A 22,458-nucleotide genomic window follows, 5' to 3' on the forward strand; every position below is an offset into this window, starting at 1 on the left:
GGAAGTTTGGTGCTGTTGACCCAGTACGGCTGAATTAAAAATTTAAGCAGAAAGACTTTATTAAAAGTAGTAACCTTAGTTAAGTTTGTTATTGAGGGTAGACCAGTGTGGCTGTCCGTTTTATTTATTTTTTTTAAATTCCAAACTGGATGTAGACCTCCTAACTGTGAGAGCCTTTCAGGGTGGGAGCCATGAGAAGAGATAATACTTAATAATAGATATTTAATGTTAGTTCACTAGCAGAAATAGAACTATAGCAAAAAAATTGATTGAACAGTGTTTCATGCCATATATAACACAGCGACTGAGAGAAAAAGCATAATCCTTACATTAATAGTACACTGCACTGCCCTAAGAAACAGTTTCAAGTATTTGGTAGCTAAATAGAACAAGTTAGCAGGATATAGCATGTGTAAGATGAAACACTAATCAGGGTCACACTATTCTGCATACAGCTTCTTGTATCTTTAGCCTGAAAATAAAGCCCAGATGCTACTACCATTAAAGTAGGCTGTTTGTACAGAGTCTAGGATTTAAGAAGTAGACTAAATACTGCAACAAAGTTACACTGATCCACAAACAATCACTTCAGTTTAGCAGCAACAAGAAAGCACAAAATCAGTTGCCCATTGCATTCAACAAAGTTGAACTGATCTACCAGCAATCACTTCAGTTTAGCAGCAGCAAGAAAGCACAAAATCTGTTATTTTAGGAACAGTAACTGGTTTCTTGGGAGTATACAAGTGAAAATTGTTTAAGACATAGTGGTAGGAAGTTAATTATACTAATAGGTAGAGGAGTAAGATTAGTAGTAGATGCACAGCGAACATCAAAAGATACAGGTGTGTTGGGGTAGTTTCTAGTGGGTATGGGATGTGTTTTGTGGGGTCTACTTTAAAATAATGAAATTTCAGATTACCAAAGACTAGAAAATCAAGACCAGAACGTCAAATGTTTAAAGCACTGAAAGTTCAGAACATCAAGTCCGATAACATCAAAACTGTTAAGGTACATATTCTGTTGTATTTAAGAAGTTGTACATTGTAGTAAAGAGGCGTGGCAGACATTACGTTTAATGGTGAATTTGTCAGCTTGTGTAGTAGAACTTGTGAAGTAAAGGGTAAGGAAGATTTTATTGCTGAAGGTAGGATTCATATATTTGAAAGTAAACTGTGTGACTGTTGTTTGCGGTGCTGGGAAAAGTGAGTAGGAGTGGATGTGTTTGTGTTGGCAGTATGTAGTTGTTTTGCTAAGGGACAGCTAAGTGTTTTAGAAAATTATTCTGACATATGTTATGGAGATTGTGGTACATTGGGGATTGGGTAATTTACCTTTCCTCCACTGTAGTGCGATCTTGGAGTTGGTATAGTTAATTTTCAAGTTTGTGGGTGGTGCAGGTGGTGCATGGGGGCTTGCCCCCTGCTTAAACATAAAAAAGTCGGCAGTGATTTATTTTGTATTTATTGGTTTGTGTTTTGTAATGTAGGGTGGGAAGTTTATGTTTGCATTATGTTTTTCAATATTTTGGGACTCAAATGATTTGCAGTTTCAGGATATTGAAGTTTCATGGTTCTGGTCTCAATCTTCTGGTCTTCGGTAATCTGAATTTTTGTTATTAAGTAGATCCATTTTGTCATATATTGCTGTAGGGACTGATGGACTAGAGTAATTTGTTTATTAATTGGTTATGTGTTTGCAGGGGTGGAGCTATGGTAAGTATAAAGGTGATATAGGTGGGGGTGGGTTAGAATTGGGGTGTTGGGTAGGGAAACAAAGTGTGCCTGAGCATTAATGAGGGCAAATAGAGCAGGGTGAACCCAATCTGTGACTGTTGCTGAAAAAGCAGTCAAGTATAGAGAAGAACAAAAGGGTATGGTCTAAAAGCCAGCATGCTAAATAACAGAGGGCAGAATATCTAGAAAGTTAAAAAGTAACATGTCACAATGAGCCCTTTCTAAGTAATATTTGTCCTTGTTAATGGGTGCTGGAAAATACATTCAATCCACTTAATATTGCAGACCTTACAATTGAAATGCTAAATTTTCATGGATATCGAGAAGCTACTTATAAGCTCACACATTAATACCGCACAAAGTAAAGGAGGGAGCCTATCCACATCCAGCCAGCCAATTACTAAAACACTTACAGGATCTGTTCTATATTTGATTATTTTAGAAGAAAACTAGATAATTAAACAGGTATTAGGACATAAATTCCATATTTAGAAAGTTCTGAGTTTTATAGGGACTGTACTTTAACCTCAGGGATAAGTAATATTATTTTGCTTTTGCTTGCAATTATTTCCTATTTGTTTTCTGTTATGGTGCAGGTATTTGGATCACTTAACTATGATGATGACAGTGTCATTAGGAAGTTTAGAAAATTCAGTATTTTACAGACCAAGTATTTGAACCCAACACTGTTGGGATAATTAGTTGTGCTTTCCTTATGCTTGGGGTTATTTGCTGTTTTTTTTTATTCTATTATGGTACAGTGATCTGGGTTAATTAACTATGATGCTGAGAGTGTTGTTAGGAAGATTAGAAAAATGAATGCTGGTATTTGTTTCTAGGCCAGAGATACCAGCAAGCAGCGTCTCCTGTTAAGCAGACTGTCTGCTGGGCTCTATGTTTGTGCATCAAATATGGATTACAGTGACCAGCATATAAATGAGTATGAAAGAGTGAAACATTAAAGTACCGAAAACTCTTAACATCGTAAAATAATTTATCAAATGGCCATAGTTGGCCAACAACCAGGAAGCACTGGGATGCATAAGGTAAGCGAAGGAAGCCTTTTTTTTTAAATGTTTAAATTTGCCCTTTTCTCTACTGTAGTATGATCTTGGAGTTTGTACATATAGTTAGGGGGGTGTGGAGAGTACATCCCCCACCACGGGGGGGGGGGTGAAGCCCCCACCTTGGTTGATTACGTTTGCAATGTTGGCCAACTATGGCCATTTGATGAATTATTTTACAATGTTAAGAGTTTTTGGTACTTTAATGTTTCGCTCTTTCCCGTTTGATTATAATCCTTTTACTGTATTACTGTAATCCTTATTTGATGCGCGAACATAGACCGGTCTGCTGTTGTCATCCCTGATGTTGCCTATCAGTTTAATAATTACCAGCAAGGAAGATATCAAGTTGTCAAAAGTGAACATCATCTCTTCTATTCTGCAGTCCACCCCCCCCCCCACCTTGTTATTCTGCAGAGCTCATTGACCATCCCGGTAATATTTTTTTTATGAAGGATATGTAAAATCACTCTCTGGTCCATTTCCATCTTCTGTGTAGAGTCTTCATGTCCTCCCTACATTGTGGAATTGCTGTGGCCTGGCAGGCTATCTCAATATATAGAATTCTCCACAATGATACATGTTGTAAGGTTCATAAAATGGCCAGAAATGATCAGAGTTCTACACCTGTAAACAAATTCAAACAAATCTCAATGTCCAAACTAGCTGTATCTGCACTTCACTAAATATCTCAGGATTTACTGCATTCTGTTCTGTAATGATTCAGCCTCTGCTATAATTACCCAAGGCAGTCTTCAAACATCCCAATAATAGCCCATCAAAATAGTCAGAGCTACCAAACTTCATGAATTTTCTCACTTAGACTGAATCTACATTAAATCAATCATCTTCCAGGCAAATCGGAAGCTGAGAATGCTTATCAGAGCATAACATTCAGTAAGATACTGGGAACACTTCCTTTTAATGCATAATGTTTTGACAAAACCTGAAGTTTAATTTAACGTAAAGCAAAGTCTTATATTACCAATTGCCTAAGTGCATTGACTGTCACTTTGTCATACATTATGTGTAATACTATCAGCGAAGTTAGGTGACTCAAAGTGAAGGGAGAAGGTGATCTTTTTCTTTGTTTCACTTTTTTCTTTTCTCCAAGTTTGCTCAACCTTAGTATATTTAGAGATCGTCCCATTACTTTTGGATTTGTCTAGAAGTCTTAAGCAAAGAAGCTGAGAGACAGCACTAAGTGATTTACCAGCTTTCAAAGCAGGTAGAACAATACATGCTTCTTTACATTTTTTCTGTAACTGGCAGTACATGAAGCGGACATGTTAGCTGCAATGAGGAAAGACCTCATTATCATGTAATTTGCATGTCTGAATCACAGTAAGGTTCACTGGAGGCCCATATATTGCATTGGTACAGGCACCTCCCTCTCAATCATTCATACACATACACACACACACACACACACACACACACACACACACACACACACACACACACACAAGCGCACGAGCGCACACATGCACACACGCACATCCACAAACCCCCCCACCACTACTTAACTGATAAACTACCTTGCATTTACCTCTAATGTGATCTCACCCATTGAAAGTAATAGATAAATACCAACATTTTACCAAGTTAACTAGCTCAGATGGCTGGGATAACTTAACAGAGCAATGCAGTTTTCTGAATTGCTCAGCTGAATAACTGTCTTACTGCAGTAATTTCTAGTGAAGAGCACATGGCTAATTAGCATAGGTCTCTCCCCTGGAATGCCTCATTAACATATAGCTCCAGTGAGGAAATGACCCACTGCAATGAGCCTACAGACCATGTAAGATCACAGTGGTGGACCTGTCTCTGAACTGGAAAGGGACGTTGCCAGTGGTATCAGCCTGTTTTAGCATTTACCTCTGGTAATGGCCCTTTCTGAATTTCACGCCATGCTTAATTATATGTATTTCATATCATACACTGAAACATGCTGATTTGTTGTTCACCTGTGGCTGTTACCTTCATACTATTGCTGCATACTAACTTTTTCTAACATAGTGACAAAGAGCATTCTGAAATGCATCTGCTATTGCAATTCCTTATATTAGCTGTTTGATACCTATTTTGTTTCCTACATACTGGTTTGAAACTCTTTGTTGTGTTATGCTGTGTCTTGCCTCTTTTAATTGCTTGTTTTTTTGCTAGCAAATAAATTATTCATACTGGAACTTTTCTCCTCAGGCCTAAAATGCGAATGAGCACTAATATGATATTATAATCATGGATTAATAAACAAAGATTCAGAAGAAGTCCTGATTTTAACAGGATGAAAATGCTAAATTTTATGCCTGTGGATCAATAAATTTATTGTTGTGGTCTATTTATTTGTATTTTATGTGTTTCCTCCACTGTTGTTGTGCATCTGCCAAAACCACTATTTTCTTTTGTTTTACAAAACTATTTGCAGAAGAACAAAATCATCATCATCTTCTTTCGGTTGTTCCCGTTAGAGGTCGCCACAGTGGATCACCTGTTTCCATTTCTTCCTGTCCTCTGCATCTTGCTCTGTCACACCAAGCACCTGCATGTCCTCTCTCACCACATCCATTAAACCTTATCTTAGGCCTTCCTCTTTTCCTGTTACCTGGTAGCTTCATCCTTCGCATCTTTTTCCCAGTATACTCAGCATCCCTTCTCAGCACATCCAAACCAACATAATCTTGCTTCTCTGGCTTTGTCTCCAAACCTTCCAACCTGGGCTGACCCTCTAATATACTTATTCCTAATCCTGTCCACCCTCGTCACACCCAGTGCAAATCTTAACATCTTTAACTCTGCCACATCCAACTCTAACTCCTGCCTTTTTGTCAGTGCCACTGTCTCCAACCTATATAACATAGCTGGTCTCACTATCCTCTTGTAGACCTTCCCTTTCACTCTTACAGGTACTCGTCTGTCACAAATCACTCCTGACACTCTTCTCCACACACTCCATCCTGCCTGTACTCTCTTCTTCACCTCTCTTCCACACTCACCGTTACTCTGAACTATTGACCCCAAGTATTTAAACTCATCCACCTTCACCACCTCTACTCCCTGCATCCTCACCATTCCTCTATCCTCCCTCTCATTCACACACATATATTCTGTCTTAGTCCTGCTGACCTTCATTCCTCTTCTCTCTAGAGCATATCTCCATCTCTCCAGGGTCTCCTCCACCTGTTCCCTACTCTCACTACAGATCACAATGTCATCTGCAAACATCATAGTCCACGGGGACTCCTGTCTGATCTCATCTGTCAACCTGTCCATCACCATTGCAAATAAGAAAGGGCTCAGAGCTGATCCTTGATGTAATCCCACCTCCACCTTAAACGCATCCATCACTCCCACCGCAGACCTCACCGCTGTCACACTACCCTCGTACATATCCTGTACCACTCTTACATACTTCTCTGACACTCCTGACTTCTTCATACAATACCACAACTCCTCCCTAGGCACCCTGTCATATGCTTTCTCCAAGTCTACAAAAACACAATGCAACTCCTTCTGACATTCTCTGTACTTCTCCATCAACACTCTCAGAGCAAACATCGCATCTGTAGTGCTCTTTCCCGGCATGAAACCATACTGCTGTTCACTAATCATCACATCCCTTCTTAACCTAGCTTCCACTACTCTTTCCCATAACTTCATGCTGTAACTGATCAATTTAATCCCTCTGTAGTTACTACAGCTCTGCAGATCACCCTTATTCTTAAAAATCGGTACCAAAACACTTTTCTCCATTCCTCAGACATCCTCTCACTTTCCAAGATTTCATTAAACAATCTGTTTAAAAACTCCACTGCCATTTCACCTAAACACCTCCATGCTTCCACAGGTATGTCATCTGGGCCAACAGCCTTTCCATTCTTCATTCTCTTCATAGCTATCCTTACTTCCTCCTTGCTAATCTATTGTACTTCATGATTCACTATCCCCACATCATCCAACCTTCTCTCCCTCTCATTCTCTTCATTCAACAACCCCTCTTTCCATCTCCTCAACACACTCTCCTCACTGTGAGTATGTTTCCCTCATTATCCTTTATCACCTTTACCTGGTGCACATCTTTCCTAGCTCAGTCCCTCTGTCTAGCCAATCGGTACAGGTCCTTTTTTCCCTCCTTAGTGTCCAACCTTTCATACAACTCTTCATATGCCTTATCCTTAGCCTTTGCCACCTCTCTCTTTGCCATGCACCTCATCTCCTTATACTCCTGCAGAAGAACAAAATAATATGCAAAAATGCAAAGTCATTGGAGTGCTAGTAAACGCCCATTCACGCATGTCTTTCGGAGGCCATTCGACCATGGGGAGGACATGCAGACTCCACACAGAAGGCACTCCAGCCGAGAATCGAACAGGAGAACCTCTTGCTGTGAGGCAACAATGCTACTGCTGTACCACCGCGGTTATGGAAAAAGAATGAGTCAAAGGAATAAAAGAAAGAGGATAGTGGAAAGTTTACAGAGAATTTAGAAGTTGTTCCAGTGTGTATTGTTTATTTTTTAATGTTTTCAGAAGTTTATTCATTTGTTATAAATACAGTATTTAGCTATTTAGGAATGCAATTGGTCAATGCTTTACACATAAGGAGCTTTGAGGAAGGGTGAAATGAACTTTTAATTTGGTTAGGAATTATTTAATACTTTGTTCTGATCTTGCCTAATATAAAATTGTTAATAACCTTACCCTAAAAGAGAAAATTACCCTGTACTACAGTATGGTACTAGAACTTTCCTCCTGCCTTCTGTAGTAGCATTTCAGATCCCAAAGTGTCATAGAACACAGTGCACACCGATATCCATCACCTGATACTTGTTTTATGATATATTTAATGGTCCAAACGTTTATTTTATTTATTTAATTATTTAACTATTTGCTAACAACTTAGGTGAGCTGGTCATCAGACTCTTTTCACCCATGATTTGAGCTCAGTGAAGAACACAAAATAAATATGTAAATAATCTTAGGAAGTCCTAGAGCAATGAATAAAGATTTCCTGGCACTGAAAGGGCCATTAGATTTCAACTGTGCAGTTCAGCCAGATGCAAAACATGCACTGCTTCATTGATTGAACAACTTAGTTATTGTAACTATAATTACTGTTATTATCCAAATGTTATTCAGATATGTCAACTACATTCCATAATAGATGAATAAGATCGGTCCAAAAAAGTGAAATTACTCATAGTACAGTGGTGCGGAAGTTAGGGTTACTCTGTCACTACTACATTTTCTACGGTTCAGTCCTGACCTCTGGTTGTTATCCTTGGAATATACATATTTTTCTCTTGTTTTAGTAGACTTCATCTAGGCATTAAAGTTTTCTTCCGAAGATATAACTTAAATGCTGCTGTAAGCTACCCATGCATATAACCATTTGCCTTTGTGATGCTACCTAGGACTGAAAAGTGTTTGCTATGATCAATCCATTTACCCACTTAACAAAGGATCGATCAACTCAAAACAAAAATCCTACTCAGATCACTATATTTCACAGTATGATTACACTCATAGCTCTCAACTGTCCAGATTTTTGCCTCATATTTTTGTTCTTTTCCTCATAAAATTTGTGACTTTCTGGCAAATCACTAAGGACTGAATTCACTAAATGATGACATAAGTTTGAGTTTTAGAGTTCATACCCTTCAGAAAATGCATGCTAACACAAATCCTGTTATTCCAGCAACTGTCTAAGTTTATAAAAGCAATATTTAAAATCTTTCCCTATTTTGGGCCTTTGTCCCCCATTATTTTATGCTTTGTCTAGATTTCTTGCGCTAAGAGGTTGAGAGGTATGGTTAGACTTCAAAGACAATACATACAATAACAATGCTTTGTAAACTTTATTTGCAATCTGAGCAAAATCCTCATGTTATGTTATGCCATACAGGTTGCTTGACTGTTTTTCTCCACATTCTACAGTTGCAAATCTCTTTGTCTAGTCAGTTTATAACTGGCATGGCACACACCATGTTTTATGTATCATAACAGTGGTGACCGATTTTTGCAGGAACAGGCTAACTGGATGATAATATCAAAGTCACACTGTGTGTGTGTGTGTGTGTGTGTGTGTGTGTGTGTGTGTGTGTGTGTGTGTGTGTGTGTGTGTGTGTGTTTGTGTGCGTGTATATATGTATCTCTGCATGAACGCGCGCACACACACACACACACACACACACACACACACTTAGAACAGGTTGTAGACTGAATAGTTCAGAAGAGACTAAGAAGCAGCAGATATCAAAATAGCAGTGTTATGATGTAAACTGCTATGTCATCTTATTGTTAGTGATGACAACAGCAGTTATGATGTATGTAGCAGGTGAATGCATTACTTGCACATGTTATTATTTGATGTCTTATTAAGTGATTATATTATAACCAAATGTTGCTGTAATATTTTAGAATGTAATTTAAAGGCATTGCTGCTTATAACTTTGTGACATATGCAGGAAAGATATCATATATAGAGAATTAAATGATTATTGGCTGAAAACACAAATTGTTGAGTAAAAACAAGTGATGACAGTGTGAGTAATTCACACAATATTGATAACTTGGCATTAATGGAGAACACCAAACTGTACCAGTATCTTTGCATAGCTCTCAGAACATTATTGCAGTTGAGTAACATCTAAGAGCAGCTACATATCATATCGGGTCTATATCACGTTGTCGAACTCTTAAAAGGTCAAACGTCATATGATCGACACCATATGATCAAACTTTTAAAAGTTTGAACGTTTAACTGGAGATCTCTGTACAGTGCGGAATGAAGATTTCCCTTTTTTGTACTGTAATGCGATCTTGGAGTTGGTATATTTAAAGAGCGGGGGTGGGGGGTGCTGAGGGCTTGCCCCCCTGCTTAAACCATTCAGGTAGTTTTTATCTTTGGTTTATTTTTTTTTTTTATTACATTTTCAAACTTTTAAGAGTTCGATCACATGGTGTCGACCATATGACGTTCGAACTTTTAAAAGTTCGATAATGTAATATAGGCGCATCATCTTGGCCACAGCTGTCAATATCTTTGCTCAATAAACAAGGGCAAAGCTAAAATTAATTGGTAGAAAACCCATTATTGTTACTCACATCTCTTAAGTGACCTCATTATGAGGAATGTTTCTCATTTTGATTCTTAAAAAGTCCATGTAGCTCACTGTTCCACATTTAAAGGGCGTGTCATGCATTCAATGTTAAGAATTTTTCTAATTAATATTACAGATAGCCAAGACATATGCGCAGCATTAATGAAAACCTTTTTGCTTTTACTTTTATCATATTTAGTGGCAGTAACAGTCTCAGGTGATAATGGAGAACACTGGGCTTTGCATAACCACATCACTTGGTATTCTGTATTTGCACTTACACGCGATCCATTATTCAACATTATCCCCAACAACTTCTCTCTCACTATCACTAAACCCCAATTACAAAACCCAGATCAACTACTGACTAAATAGTGGTAGTGTTAGATCAATGTTTTTTAGCAATATAATGTGTAGGATTAGAATTAGGGATAGGGTTAGGGTAAGCACAGTTGAGAAAAATGGGCAGGGAAGTGTAGCCAAACTCTAAATTTATTCCCTTACCTAACCCTAACTCTAACCCTAACCTGGAAACACTTGCAACTACACACTACTCACTATAATGCAGTCTTGCACATTTTACAATGACCACCTTTTCGGTTAAACATTCATTTTACTGCACCCTCCTACATACCTACACTATCTAAACCTTGCATTCAACCAAAGATGTATTCAGTCATTTGTGCTGTCACATTTTTTGCATTCACACAGACATGTCGACCAAATGTGTTGCCAGTCAATAGTAATGGAACTATAGATGGATAGACAGAGATAGAGAGATACATAGACAAATAGTTATAGGTAAGACATTCAAGAGACTATTAAGGATCTTAGTGCAATTACCTTGAAGCACTGTCTGATTAAGTAACTTGCTCAGAGTTACACACTAGGCAAATGGAGGCTGACGGACTAGTTCGTTAACACCTCATAGTCTTAGTCCTGTGTGCAAACTACCATACTAAATAGAAATAAATATATATGACTGTGTTGTGTGTGCATATATATATATAACACACACACACACACACACACACACACACACACACACACACACACACACACACACACACACACACACACACACACACACACACGTGTAGTAAACTAAGTTCCACATTTTTATGTGAGCTGCTGTCTCTACCAGGGCCTTGTTTTAGATACTGGTGTTTCAATATTCCTTTATTTAAAAAGAACGTGTGTCACTTAGAGTGCAACAATCACCTTGTCCACTCTAAGTTAAGAGTTAAACAATAAAATAAAATCAGACTGACCTTGAAGACAGTTTGAAGATCTCATTATATCATTCCAAAAATACACATCCAGTGAGCTGCGTGCACTCAAGAGCAAAGTGTTGGCTTTGAAGTTATGTGTACATCTCTTCTCAGACTACATAAACCTGTGGTGTGAGAGCTAGACCTCTATAAAATGGTTTATTATAACCTTAGGAATGCCTCTGGGACTTGAACACAAAATTATGCCTGACCAGACACTGGTATGAGTGTCACATTCTCAATGTCAGTACAAAGCCCTAACTTGGGGAGGGGAGACATGCTATTTTAGGTGGCTAGTCAGGGGGACAAATGAAGTTAAAGCAGAAACAATAAATGCTTGACCTCCTTGTAATTTGTGCCACTGAACTAGCAGACTTGTACTCAGTGCACATCGCAGAAAGGTAAGTTACTGATGCGAATACTTGTACTCAATGCACATCGCAGAAAGGTAAGTTACTGATGCGAATATTCTGTTCTGGTGATACCATGTATACGAGGGCAGCATCTCACAGATCCCTACATTTTAGCAAAGTGAAAAAAATGACAGCAATAACAGGAAACAGTGTGTTGAGAAAACATTGAGCCACGCAGTACTATATAGTGCATTAATAATTAGACGGTAAATAAAGAAGCTGGATTGAACTAGCTCCGTAAAATGCAAAGTCACATTATATGTGACTCAGAGCAGTTTGTCATCTAATTTTAAAGTTTCTGATTTTTTTGTGTCATGTTTGCAACTCTTTTTAGATAATCTACTATAGTGGGCATTCTTTAAAAATGTATACATTTATTTTTTATTTCTTCAGTGGAGCTAGATCATGCATGTGCAGCACATAAAATGTTATATTCTAGAACCTGTTACTTGACTTTGTGGGTAGCATACTGCTTCTCAAGGCCATAAATATATTAGTTGTGAGAACCTGCAAATGGTTTTATATCTGCCTGTGTCACACTTAATGCTTGTTTTTACAAGGTGGCTTAGACAAATGTCAGGAAGATAAAGTAAAGTGATACAGGACATGGATATCCATTAAAAATAAAGGCTATAATCTCTCTTCATAACATGTTTGATCTTTCAGACTTAAGAGACTTGATTTCTCTCCAAGCAGAATGCAGACTGTTGTTAAAGTGTTTCCCAATAATGCCATTAGTCTGTTACTGAAAACTGTACTTTGTTGCATTTGCAAAAGTTTGTACACTACCATTGGCATTGTTTAATTTTGCCCTTCTATATTGTATTTGATGAGCATTTTTTATTCTTTGTCTACTTTTACATCTGTTTCAGAAGAATGATTCAGGAAGAATGCACATTTTCAACTAAGTCTTTTCTTGTGGCACTTTTGAAAATAAATAGCTGAATAGTTATCTATATGCAGTGTTGGTATTACAGAATGTATAATAGTTTATAATTTGCAAAGAAAAGAAATACAACTAGCTGAAACTTAGAAATAGATATTAGCTTGCTGGATATGAAGGAATTGGTTGCATTTCCAACTATACACCCAATTAAACATTAGGGTAATTGAAATCTTATATAAGATTGAATAATAATAATTGATATAAGAATCTTATTGGTATAAGTTTTTTTAAATCTTGAAGACGAAAAAATAACTAAAGCACCAATGTACTGCACTAGAGTTTAACCCACAGAATCCACAAAGACACTGCAAATAAGGAATCTTCAGAGTGAATTCTAAAGAAAATTTTTGATTAAGCAGAAACAAAAGCACTAAACCATTTTCCAGTCTGCTGATTCATTATTTGGAATGTCTTTGCTTGTTGTTTTGAAAAGCTTAATAGAAGAATAATGTTTATTACTACATTCCTTAAAATGTAATGTGTATAATTTCAGAAGTCTTAAAGAGGAAAATATAACTGCCTTTCATAAACCTTATGGAAATAATTCTGGAAGTCTTAAGGAGGAAATACAATTATTTTTCATAAACTTTATTCTTTCCCTGGCTTTTATATGATATGCTTGTAATTTTCAGCTGTCATACTTCATGGACCTTTATGTTAAAACACAGTTTGGATTCAGATATAAATTTCTTTACAGCATTCTGAAACTGCAGTCATCTTAAGGACTCTATCCATTTCTGAAAAGCTCTTCTCCAAAAGTACACAGAATAGACTAGCTTGGTGGCACAGGCAAGATGTCCATCCATTTTATCAATGACCTGGGTTTGGGAATAGTACTAAGTAGGTCAGAGGGTTGGGATGAAACGACCATTGGCTATCTCTCCTGTCTCACTGGGAGGGTGTGGAGCATACCACAGGCTGTGTGACCTCTATTAATTCCAGACAGCTCATAGGTTACCATAGATTGAAGACAAAGTAGTAGAAATGCAGCTTGTGACACATGGTGTGAGTTTCCTGATGTCATTGTGTGTTATTTCTTTGGCTAGGGATTCTAAACTTCCCTTTTGCAGCATAATGGCTCCAGAATCACACCCCATCTACCTATCCCTACATGAGTCCTCATTGTCCTTATGAATGGTGAGTTACAAGGCTCAGCCCGTAAGAAGTTTAAAGGCCTTTGCAGTGAAGGGTCACATCTGGGATTATCTGTTAAAGAACTGTTTGGGTACTCATGGTAAGGTGGTGGGGGAAGAGACATTAGAGTTGTAAGTCAGCAGATGTTGGATGGGGAACAGGAGGTACATTAAGACAAGTATAAAGGCTGGACACAGTTCAGAAAAGACCAACTAAAAAGATGTAGAGCCTGCGTAAGAAAACATATGAAAAGGCATTTCAAGTTCATAATATCTGTACCCATAACAAAAGAAGGTGTCTTAGACATTGGTCAAGTACATAAAGTGCCTGTGCTCGAGGGCCATAATGGACATTTTAAACCATCTGAAAGCATTAAAAATCTGAGAGTCAGTGCCATTCAGAAATGAATATATAAGGCGCTGAGAAGATATACTTTGAAGAATTGCTGCAGAGACTCTTAGGGTAATGTGAAGAATTATTTTTTCTTTCCTGACTGAATGGAGGTTAGAAGTATAGAACCATATTTTTAAAAAAAGCCAGGTTAAGAGAAGGAAGGAATTAAATAATATAGTAAATATATACTTAAGACTTAGACTGTTTTTTAAATCAGACGTACAGCAAATAAGTGTAGAAATGTGCAAACTAGATCACTAAGCATTGCTTGCTACTGTCAGTGTTCCCCTTGCACGATTTAATGCAAGTATTCTAGCTGTTTTTTAACCCGCTGTCAGCGACATAGCTGTACATGTAGGCCTTAATCAGATGCAAGCACAAACGGCATAGATGCACAGTTGAGTCTAACATGTTCAGTGAATTATCTAATGACACCTAGCCCATGGCTAACATGGCATACATAATCAGGACAACACAATCAGCCTTTCTTGTTAATAGTAGTAAAACTTTTGTCTTACTATGAACATTTTACCCAGCAGGTTGCAAGCCTTCAGATTATCTGCACTGTTTACATATGAAACTCTTGTGATAACAGAAGCCATTTATCATACATCCTTGGTTTGTGTCTGCTAAAACTCCTGAGTGGAGCTACTGTACATGTATTATAGACTGCTTGATATAATGTGTCTAACAGACAGGGCTCCATCTGTAGTTTCACTTCATTTTTCTGTGGTCATCTTGACTGGGCAAGCACCAAAATGGCAACCTTTTTTGTCTGTTCACAAAGTATAACATTATGTTTAAAACTATTAAATTCTGGAAGAGTATCAAAGTCAAAGTCAAGGTACACTTTATTTTCATTCAGATCAACAAATGCAACGTATCACTGGATGAAATTTCGTTACTTCAGGCTCGTGTGTATTGAAAAACAGTTTCCACAAGAGGAAGGAAGCATATAACAGAAGAAATTCTAGACAGAACAGCTATAAATACACACAGAGATAACTTACCCACCACCAATTTTAAGTAGGAAAGCAGCATAGCTTAATTCACAGTTCCAGTACTTGTGCAAGTAATAATTTAGTTCAGATTCTATGACAGTAAAGACAATCATATTGCTCTTATGGCGTTCTCACAAACTGAGGGAGTGTTGACATTGTTAAGGTTAGTTGTTAGTTGTTCAACAGTCTGATCACTTGTGGAAAGAAATTATTTCTGAATGTTAATGTTCTATACCTGATGCTTCTGTATCATTTCCATGAAGACAGGAGGTGGAACAGTCCATGTGCATGATGAATACCTCACTTACAAAAACTTCTTTTTGAAACTTCTGCCAATAGTGTTAAATCTCTGTGGTTACCATCATTGCAGTCATCTGAAGTAATGCTTAGCATGACGTTATTAGATTTTTGCCCCTTTAATTTCCTGAACTTTTTTTCACATTTAGTATAGATCAAATAAATAAGGATACAAATGCACGGAGCTTCCTGTGTCACTGTTTCTTGGAACTATAACACCAGTGTTCATTCAGTGCTCTTAATTATTGCAAGAGATTTGTCTTATCTAGGCACAGAGCAAAAGAAATAATTGTTTTCAGTATTTAAAATGAAAATAAAACATGTAGCACGCAGGAAGAGTTTACCTGCAGACCTGAAGGTAGGGTTACTCAATCTGCAATTCCCATTCAAATTACTAGCTAGAGAAGTCAAAGGTTAGTCAAAAAATATATACCTCAGAAGTAAATCATGACAACACGAGTCTATTTTTTAGCCTCAGTACTAATTTCACATCCAGGGATGTGCTTTGGGAATTTCAGGACACATAATAGTTCCTCAGAATCGTGTGCATGTTTTTCAGCTTTATGTTTAGATCTGCATTTCCATTATATGTGCACTATAATCCTAGCAAGCAAGAGTGTATTTCTAATTTGTGAGATTCTAGCAGAATGACTTGTAACACCAGACAGTGGTACTGCTAATAAAGAAATATAGCTGTGTTTTGTAAAGAAAGAAAGTTATTTTACTGAGTTAAAAATTCAAACCACAGAAGTCATGATTAACATGAACAGTTTACTGAATATTTTGAAGCACATTTGTTTAGATTTTTGCAGAATGCTGAGGTTTTTGCCTCATATTTTCGGTCTGTTCCTCACTTATTAAATGTGTGTTTTTCTGGTAAATCACTGAGGATTAAATTGACTAAATAATGACATATACCCACTGTAGTGCAATCCTGGAGTTAGTATATAGTTAGGGGGGATATGGGGGGTACAGACACCCACATTTTGGGGTATGGGAGCATAGCCCCCCACCTTGTTCTGTTTTATATTGTATTTTACCAAAAACTTCAAAACATTTTAAACAATAGACATGCATAGTTGCAACCCCAATGACTAACTCTCTCCAGAAGGTAATATGTACTACAACTGTGCCTCCCACCCCCAACTATATATATATATATATATATATATATATATATATATATATATATATATATATATATATATATATATATATATATATATATACTAACTCCAGGATTGCACTACAGTGGCAAAAAGGGCATACACCTTTTATTTGCTTTACAGTACTCTACACAGTGCCATATATATTAACTGCAGTTCAGTGAAATGAGATTTAGTGAATTAATTTTCAGTAATTTGAGTTTTCAGTGAAGTGGTTGAAGAGAAATGAAATTCAGTAAAATGAGATTCAATGAAACAAAGTAGAACCATATATATATATATATATATATATATATATATATATATATATATATATATTCACTTCAGAAGCTCAAAATACTGAAATCTCGAATTTCAGTATCTCGAGCCTAAGAAGTCAAATCCACGCAACAACGAAAACTGAAAACTGCGAAATTCAAAACCTCAAATACCAGAGGTTTTGAATTTCACGGTACTACTACACACACACACACACACACACACACACACACACACACACACACACACACACACACACACACACACAATCACACACATACCATTCTCCACACAAACGTACACAATCTCTCTACTACATGAAAGCAGGGGGGCAAACCACCCTGCACCCCCCCCCCACACCCCCCTACTTAAATATTCTCACTCCGAGATCGCACTACATACAAGCATACACAAAACACCACCACACAAGCTACATTCTCTTTGCACACACACATCACAGCAACAAAACACAGTGACACACACCACAGCCCCTACCCAAACCCCTTAACACACACACACTTACCTGAATACATAACCATAGCAGAACTTTAGAAGTGTGAAATTCAAAACCTCCGGTATTTGAGGTTTTGAATTTCGTGCTTCTAAACTTTCGCTATTATGTGGATTCGGCTTCTTGTGCTCGAAATACTGAAATTTGAAATTTCAGTATTTCGAGCTTCTGAAGGGAACCCATATACACACACACACACACACACACACACACACACACACACACACACACACACACACACACACACACACACACACACACACACACACACACACACACACAAATGTTTGATTCTTCTGGCTTGTAAAGTTAGCTGTGCTTTTGATTTTTAATACACTGACTTTCAGATTATATTGATAGCAAAGAGCAGGGAATTCAACTTTAGCACGAATAGCTCAGGTCTGATAACTGACCAGATGCCAGAGTTATCCACGGCTGGTAAGAGAAAGAATGATGCGACACCTACCTATATACCTCATTTGAGGAGTGTGAGGGATTCCACTACAATGGCCAGTAGCACCCACTGAGGAAACCAGGGACCTAGACGGTAACTTATGAAGTGAAAAGGGGAAGTAGGTCTCTAGAGGTCAATGCATGAATGTGGGCTAGTCTGAGACCAGAACAACTACACTGAACGTCCAGTCTATATGGGCAAGGAAGTAGGGCAAAAAATCTCAGCTTCCATATATAATTATGATGATTTCACATCCCTGCCCCCCCCCCAACCTGAAAGGGTAGATGACTAGACAAAATAATAAGAAACTGGTAGAAGTCCTGGTTACTTGAGGGTTTTTAGAAGGATGAGTGATGGGGGGGGGGGGGTCAATAAGAAAGTTAAAATGTAGTATACATCAACTGCAACCTGATATGCAAGTTAAGCTTAAGAAAATCACAAAGTATTTACAAGTCTATCCATATTCACTTGATATTGTGATTTTATTTACTGAATCCCTATACTGCTATCCTTCATAGTAATATCTGCTCTCCCATCTTAGAAATTCATAAAAAGCATTTCTTTTTTTCAGCTGTTCAGCAACTCCAAATCCCAGAATCACTTTTCTAGCTGGAGTCAGTACAGCTTAGTGCTTATGGCAGTAGAAATAAATAGTAGGAGACTAGTTCTAGCCTAATCAACACAGAGTGTAGGTACTGTACAGCATCTGATGAGTTAACTGCTATGGTGCATCTGTACGTGTTATTCCTTATATATTGGAATTGTTTTTTTTTTTTTAAATAAAGAAGCTTTATAAACTTTTTATTAAACAATGGCTCAAATAAATATAGTGTATCTCTCAGTGTCATCACCTTAGTCAGTAATGTAGCTAAAGTTGGGCAAAAGAGGCAAGTGTCCTGAGTGCATAGTGTTAGGGGGTGTGATTGGTCATCTGATCCATTATTCCAATTCCTGATCATTCTTTAGTGTCAGACTGACTTTTAAAAGCCAGTATTGCATTTGTGGCAAAACCTGAGTATTGTAGCACTCCTGGTGCGGTCTCAACTATATCTGTTTACTAAATTATAATCTCAAATTTCTCAGGGAAATGTCAAATTTTTCCTGGCATCTCTGCCTTTTGCTTCATAAATTTTCTTCTTGACTCATCTTGTCAGGGTAGAAGCTCAACTGAAGGGTAACAGATGTATGCACACTTACTCGTAGAAGGAAAACAACTGAGCAATAAAAGGAGCCAATACAGCTAACAAATTACCCCTCCCCCAATAAAAATGAAAAAGGAAAGCCAGTTTGTAACTACAACAGACATTAGTAAATAAATACATACAAAACTAAACAGCAGAAGCAATAAAACTGAACTCAGCAAAAGTTTATAAAAAGCTCTTTTTTTCCCCATATGCTTTTCAACGTGAAAAACTTTTTTGTACAAAATCTTGCCAACATTAGTGTTATTGTTCTCACTGTGTATTTATTGTTTAATATAGTCCACTGTTGTTGTGAACCAGCTTTTTGTGATTCATATGCTGCAGTCAGTTAGAAACAACTGAAGTGGTCACTGTGTTGATGGTCCAATCAGAGAAAATAGAGGTGCACATCAGTGTTTGCAGTAAAACTCTTGTAGCAATTGACAAGACTGCACATATAATTTTCCTTTAAGGAATTTAGCATTTTGTAATAAAATTAAAAAGCACTGAATATTATGTAGTTCTGAGAAAGTATGGCAGCAGATCATTACTAGGAAAAAAACACTTTACTGTTAATTAAATACTTGAACATAAATGTCACTTATGTTTTGTGTTTATTTATTTTTTAAGATTTTTGGTGTCAGTGTGATTTCTAAGGGTGTGGGATCATCTTATTTCCAGAACATGGTATTCTCAGTGATTTATGTAAGAAATAATTTTACCAAGGCCAAGCTTGTGTCATCTGTTTTTTCATCTTATTCACTTAATATGGTGTCCACGTAGAAGTGGGCTTTAATAATTTTTTGCAGGACTAGTTTGAATATGTGTGTGTGTGTGTGTGTGTGTGTGTGTGTGTGTGTGTGTGTGTGTGTGTGTGTGTGTGTGTGTGTCTGTCTGTCTGTCCACATGTTCTAAAAACTGATGTCAGGTGAGCTATCAGAGCCAGAAACAGAACCTGACATGACACGGACATCATAGGTGGGAAATAGCTACAGTCCTGAGTTTGTTTCACTGATATTTCTTTGCCACTGTCAATTTTCCTCCAGTTTTCATTGGTAATAATGGTCTGTTTGCATTAGGCTGTGATTGTGGAGGGGGATCCTTATTGCCAGCAGCATTGTTAAGGTTTCCAGTAGAAACTACTTCAGAAAACAGAGCCACATTTGGGGTATGCAACTGACTACTCAATGCCACCCAGTGAGGGGCATCAGCAGGCTATTATCAGCTGACCATGCCCTCCCCTCACCAAGCTGGAAGCATTAATGTGTATGCCATGCTTTTAATGCAGATAGAACTGCATAAGATGTGATTAATTTAATGCTATCAGAACAATGCCAGTGCACACAGAGATTGCACAAGATGTATGAATTTAGTCAGTGGTTTGCTGTGCCTGAAAAGGGGGCACATACCTCTCATCAAATTACAAGGAACTGTTTAGTAGTATGAGCCATGGATATGCATTTTTATCCTTCATAGGACTGACTAATGGCTCCTCTACCTGGCACTTCATTGGTTCATTCATTCCATGGGGTGACAGCCAGTCATCCTCAGGCATGGCAGGAGTCCTACAACCCATTTGTTTCTGCCTGTCTGTCCCAACAAGCCCATTCATTCCCAACAGTGAAAATCAGGTAGAAAGTAGCAGGTTAGCTTGCTAATGTTGTGGAGGAGTTAACCCTCTGCACACTCATCCTTGGTGTGGCCCTATGAGCTGCACAGATGCTGCCATCCTCAGGGAGCATGTCTTTACGTGCTTTCTGGGATACATATAAACATACATTGGTAGCATATTCTCACAGACTCATGGTCTATGGTTGCAGCACTTAAAGTTACCTTTCAGCTCCCAGGATGAGTGAGCCACCAGTGGTCATTCACTCTCATCCAATCTAGCCAGCACCTATGGGCACCAAAGCTGGTAATCAAACTTGGATCACCTGCACCATAGCCAGGGCTTTATCCCTTTGCACCACAGAGACAGCGATGGGTATGTATTTTTGATGCTATTACTGTGGTATTTAGTATAATCTCAAAGGGGCTTATTTTAAGTTGGACATTCAGATGGCAGATGTCTCGTATGATGAGTGGGAGAATACATTTCACTGTGCTTTTCTAGGAATCTAAGTGACACTGCTAATGTAGGGTCATCCAGTACTAGCTACCTAATGGATAGCCACCGAGTAGTAACTCTTTGACAGGGAGTTCCACCAGTACTGAATGCTTCACAGAGGTTCAGCCCCTAGTAGATGCACTGAGGAGGCCTGACAATAATAACTATTCAGTGGAGAGACAGCCAATAGTAACTGCTTGCTGGAGAATCAGACAGTAGTAATTGCTCAGTGGAGCATCACCTAACAACAAATGCTTGATGAAGAGTCAGAGAATAATAACTTCTTGGTGGGGAGTCATACAGTATTAACCACACACCAGAAGTATAATTGATTAAAGGCAAGTTATTTAAAATATATTTGTTATATAACTTGATCTCTTCGACTCTGAGATATTGCAAATCCTGATGTCAGAGAAACACACAGAAATGTTAACTTCTTGCAAGGAACAGCCATTTCACACCACCAAAACCACATGTTCTCCTGTGGGGTACTGCCATCTCATTTATAGTTACTGTTTGAAAAGACAGTGATTGTTCCAATCTCATAAAGGTTATTTTTGTGTATTTGCTTAAAAGAGGATTTTTGTGGGAATCCCAGAATCTAAGAACTCAGTTTGTAAAAATTCAGTGAACTTGCTTTCAATTAATATTACCACAACTCTTTCATCCAGAGCAGGTTATTCAATTACAAAACTACTTAATACTGTGGTGTCCTTTACATAAATGGAGAAAACATAAAAAGGTCAGTTCCTGGATCAGGATCTGCTACTGATCCTTTGATGATGTCTTCTATGTTCCAATGAATGAAAATAAGTCAGCGATGAATTATATACATCAGTCAAAATTCATCTTGTTAGAAATAACTTTCAGACATTGCTACTGTTTTGCAGGGAAAGAGAGAAAAAATGAATAGAACATCTGGCACTGGGGAGGTAAATGCAATGCGTTTATTATGTATATGTCCTTAAATTTTTTTATAACTGTGTGATATTATGTCTTAAATCTAATTTATGACTTAGTTTTTATGTTTTCTTTTTCTTTCAAAAAACAACCTATTAAAGAGAGGTAGGAATAAAGTGTATTACTGTTCTTCCATTTGATTCTTCCTTCATGATTAAAACCTGTCTAAATAAATGGTTTCTTCTGTCTTTTAGAGAATGTCAAAAATTCCAGCATCACGTAAGCTGCTCTTAAAGGTAAGAACACAAACGCACACACATACACACACACACACACGCACTCGCACTCGCACGCACGCACACGCTCACACGTGCACACACACACACACACACACACACACACACACACACACACACACAAAAGATTTTTTTAAACAGATTGCATGCCCTTGCTTTTGTGTTAAGAAGTTGTAGTATGACACAACAACATGATCACTTTGTGATGTTCAGTTACATATCCAAAGTACA

The 22,458-nt window shown here is 37.7% G+C and overlaps 1 protein-coding gene across 1 annotated transcript in view; it reads left to right on the plus strand.

Moving 5' to 3' along the window:
- Nucleotides 1-11,498: 11,498 nt before the first annotated feature.
- The window catches only part of LOC122814852 (troponin I, slow skeletal muscle-like), a 143,185-nt gene continuing 132,225 nt past the window's right edge, over nt 11,499-22,458 (plus strand). Inside the window, exons 1-3 of the mRNA XM_044087133.1 lie at nt 11,499-11,571; nt 21,922-21,963; nt 22,186-22,227. Of these exons, the coding sequence (XP_043943068.1) occupies nt 21,937-21,963; nt 22,186-22,227 (69 nt within the window). The 5' untranslated portion in view covers nt 11,499-11,571; nt 21,922-21,936. The remainder of the gene's footprint in view (nt 11,572-21,921; nt 21,964-22,185; nt 22,228-22,458) is intronic.

This window comes from Protopterus annectens, chromosome 11.part0, assembly GCF_019279795.1.
Source record: "Protopterus annectens isolate FY-2018-M chromosome 11.part0, PAN1.0, whole genome shotgun sequence".
NCBI classification, from domain to species: domain Eukaryota; kingdom Metazoa; phylum Chordata; order Ceratodontiformes; family Protopteridae; genus Protopterus; species Protopterus annectens.